The sequence below is a fragment of the Oryza glaberrima genome, chromosome 7, assembly GCF_000147395.1.
Source record: "Oryza glaberrima chromosome 7, OglaRS2, whole genome shotgun sequence".
Taxonomy (NCBI): Eukaryota; Viridiplantae; Streptophyta; class Magnoliopsida; order Poales; family Poaceae; genus Oryza; species Oryza glaberrima.
Window position 1 is genome coordinate 21161940 of NC_068332.1, and position 2527 is coordinate 21164466.

At 55.7% G+C, this 2527-nt stretch overlaps 1 protein-coding gene across 1 annotated transcript; it reads left to right on the top strand.

The window, feature by feature from the left end:
• Nucleotides 1-1960, top strand: LOC127778788 (probable serine/threonine-protein kinase WNK5). Its single transcript, XM_052305409.1, has 2 exons — nt 1-660; nt 1288-1960. The coding sequence occupies exons 1-2, from the start codon at nt 61-63 to the stop codon at nt 1675-1677; spliced, it is 990 nt and encodes a 329-aa protein (XP_052161369.1). The 5' UTR covers nt 1-60; the 3' UTR covers nt 1678-1960.
• Nucleotides 1961-2527: the final 567 nt, after the last annotated feature.

Sequence of the window (2527 nt, forward strand, 5' to 3'; positions counted from 1 at the left end):
CCTTTCCCCGCCTCGGGTCGCGCCGCCGCGTCCCCGCCGCGCCGCGACGCGACGCAACGCATGCCCCCCAACCCGACTCCGCCGCGGCGCGCGACGACGACGACGACGACGACGAGGGCGACCAGCGGCGTCCGCCGGGGGGAGGAGGAGCAGGGGGGCATGGCGGTGTCGGCGTCGGCGGGGGAGGAGGAGGAGGCGTTCGAGGAGGTGGACCCGACGGGGCGGTTCGGGCGGTACGCCGACGTGCTCGGCCTCGGCTCCGTGAAGAAGGTGTACCGCGGGTTCGACCAGGAGGAAGGGATCGAGGTGGCGTGGAACCGCGTGCGGCTGCGCGCGCTCGCCGACCGCGACCCGGCCATGGTGGAGCGCCTCCACGCCGAGGTGCGCCTCCTCCGCTCCCTCCACCACGAGCACATCATCGGCTTCCACAAGGTCTGGCTCGACCGCGACGCCGGCGTGCTCAACTTCATCACCGAGGTCTGCACCTCCGGCAGCCTCCGCGAGTACCGCGACCGCCACCGCCACGTCTCCGTCAAGGCGCTCAAGAAGTGGGCGCGCCAGATCCTCCTCGGACTCGACCACCTCCACACCCACGACCCCTGCATCATCCACCGCGACCTCAACTGCAGCAACGTCTTCATCAACGGCAACACCGGCCAGGTTCCCCCCCACCCCTCATTACTGCATCCAGTTTCTTCCCAGATTAGCAGATTTGACAAGCTCACCTATCCCAAAAATTTAGGGCTAGAATTAATTACAATCAAAATCATGATAACGTTCGATCTGCTAGACTATATTAGGAGCAAAGCAATAGCTTAATTAGGCCTTTGAACTGCCATTTTTCTTTTTCAAAATGAAATGTTTGAAAACTGAAATGGTATTCAAATTTTGAATTGGTAGACGGTTGTTGGAGGGAGTATAATTTATTGGCTGTTGAAATGTACACCGACCGGGGCATCACGGCATTTGGGGGATTAGCGGGTGGCTTTGCCCTTTCCGCCTCTTTTCCGTGATGACCTGTAGTAGTAGTAGCTCTCGGTGTGTGCATGAGCTGCACCTTTCGAATAAAGGAAGGGAACACAAGTGAGATGCACGCTGATGCGCTCTTTAATTTCACACTAGTTTTCCCACCCCTTCAAATCGATCAAATCGCGTGGGCGTCGCGCAATTTTCGCACGCCATGCTTGCTTTCGCTTGTCGCTGTCTCGCGAATCGAGTTTGGATTGGTCGTGTGGCTGACGACGACGACGGCTCGATCGGCCTGGATCGGTCGATGGATGGATGCAGGTCAAGATCGGGGACCTCGGGCTGGCGGCGATCGTGGACAAGACCCACGTGGCGCACACGATCCTGGGCACGCCGGAGTTCATGGCGCCGGAGCTGTACACGGAGACGTACACGGAGTCGGTGGACATCTACTCGTACGGGATGTGCGTGCTGGAGATGGTGACGCGGGAGATGCCCTACGCCGAGTGCGACAGCGTCGTGCAGATCTACCACAGCGTCACCCGGGGCGTCCCCCCCGCCGCGCTCAAGCGCATCAGGGACCCCGAGCTCCGCGCCTTCATCGAGCGCTGCATCGGCCAGCCCCGGAACCGGCCCTCCGCCGCCGAGCTCCTCCGCGACCCCTTCTTCGCCGGCATCGACGACGACGATAGCACCGGCACGCTCGGCTAGCCTGTTAACCAGCTGGGTAGTACTAGAAATTATTGTATGTGAATTCGATTGGAAACAAATAAACGTTCTAAACGAATTAAGCTCCAGCGAGTAGCAAATGTTTATAGGTTCATGTCTCACCGGCGCTCGAGCTGTAGCCTGTAGCTTTGGATGTGGTTAATTAGTGGCTAGTACTGTAGTATTTATTGTACTGTTTGTTCTTTGGTTTGTACTGATTTGATTCATGGGCTTCAAAGAAATGGAAGATGAGGAGCTGTATTTGGCTTTGGCTTTGCGTGACAAATGTGTCACAATCCTTTCAAAGGATGGTTGTAAATTAAAGGTGTGAGATTTCCATGAGCTGGATGCTGGAGTTTATAGTTCAATACTAAAATCAGATGGATGTAGACGTGAGACCCAATCAATATCTGAGATATCTCGGGCCCTCTTCCTCTTTTGCGCTGCTCTTTTTTTGCTTCAAGCCTCAGGAAACACGACGGGGTACGTAGCGTCCGTTGCAAACAGGCTGTCCGACAACCTGTACAGAGAGGAGACGGCTGGCAAACGGATAGCTCAATTCAGTTGAAGGAAAGCATTTTCCACCAAAAAGCGCATACATGTCTTCTGCAGTTCTGCTTGTGTGGAGTAGTGGTAGAGCTTGCGGTTATCTTGTTGCCGTTGGACATCGGATACAGTGGCAATGCCATTGCCGTATCCATGCACATTCCACAAATTTTGGTGCTCTTGGTCAAGTTCGTTAGGTGATGGGGTGTTGTGTGTGGGGCATCGCATCTGCTGAAGAATCATTCGAACTCAGCCTGTTCGCACCTATGGATTCTGAAGGACTTATCCTGCTGTATCTTTGTTTATC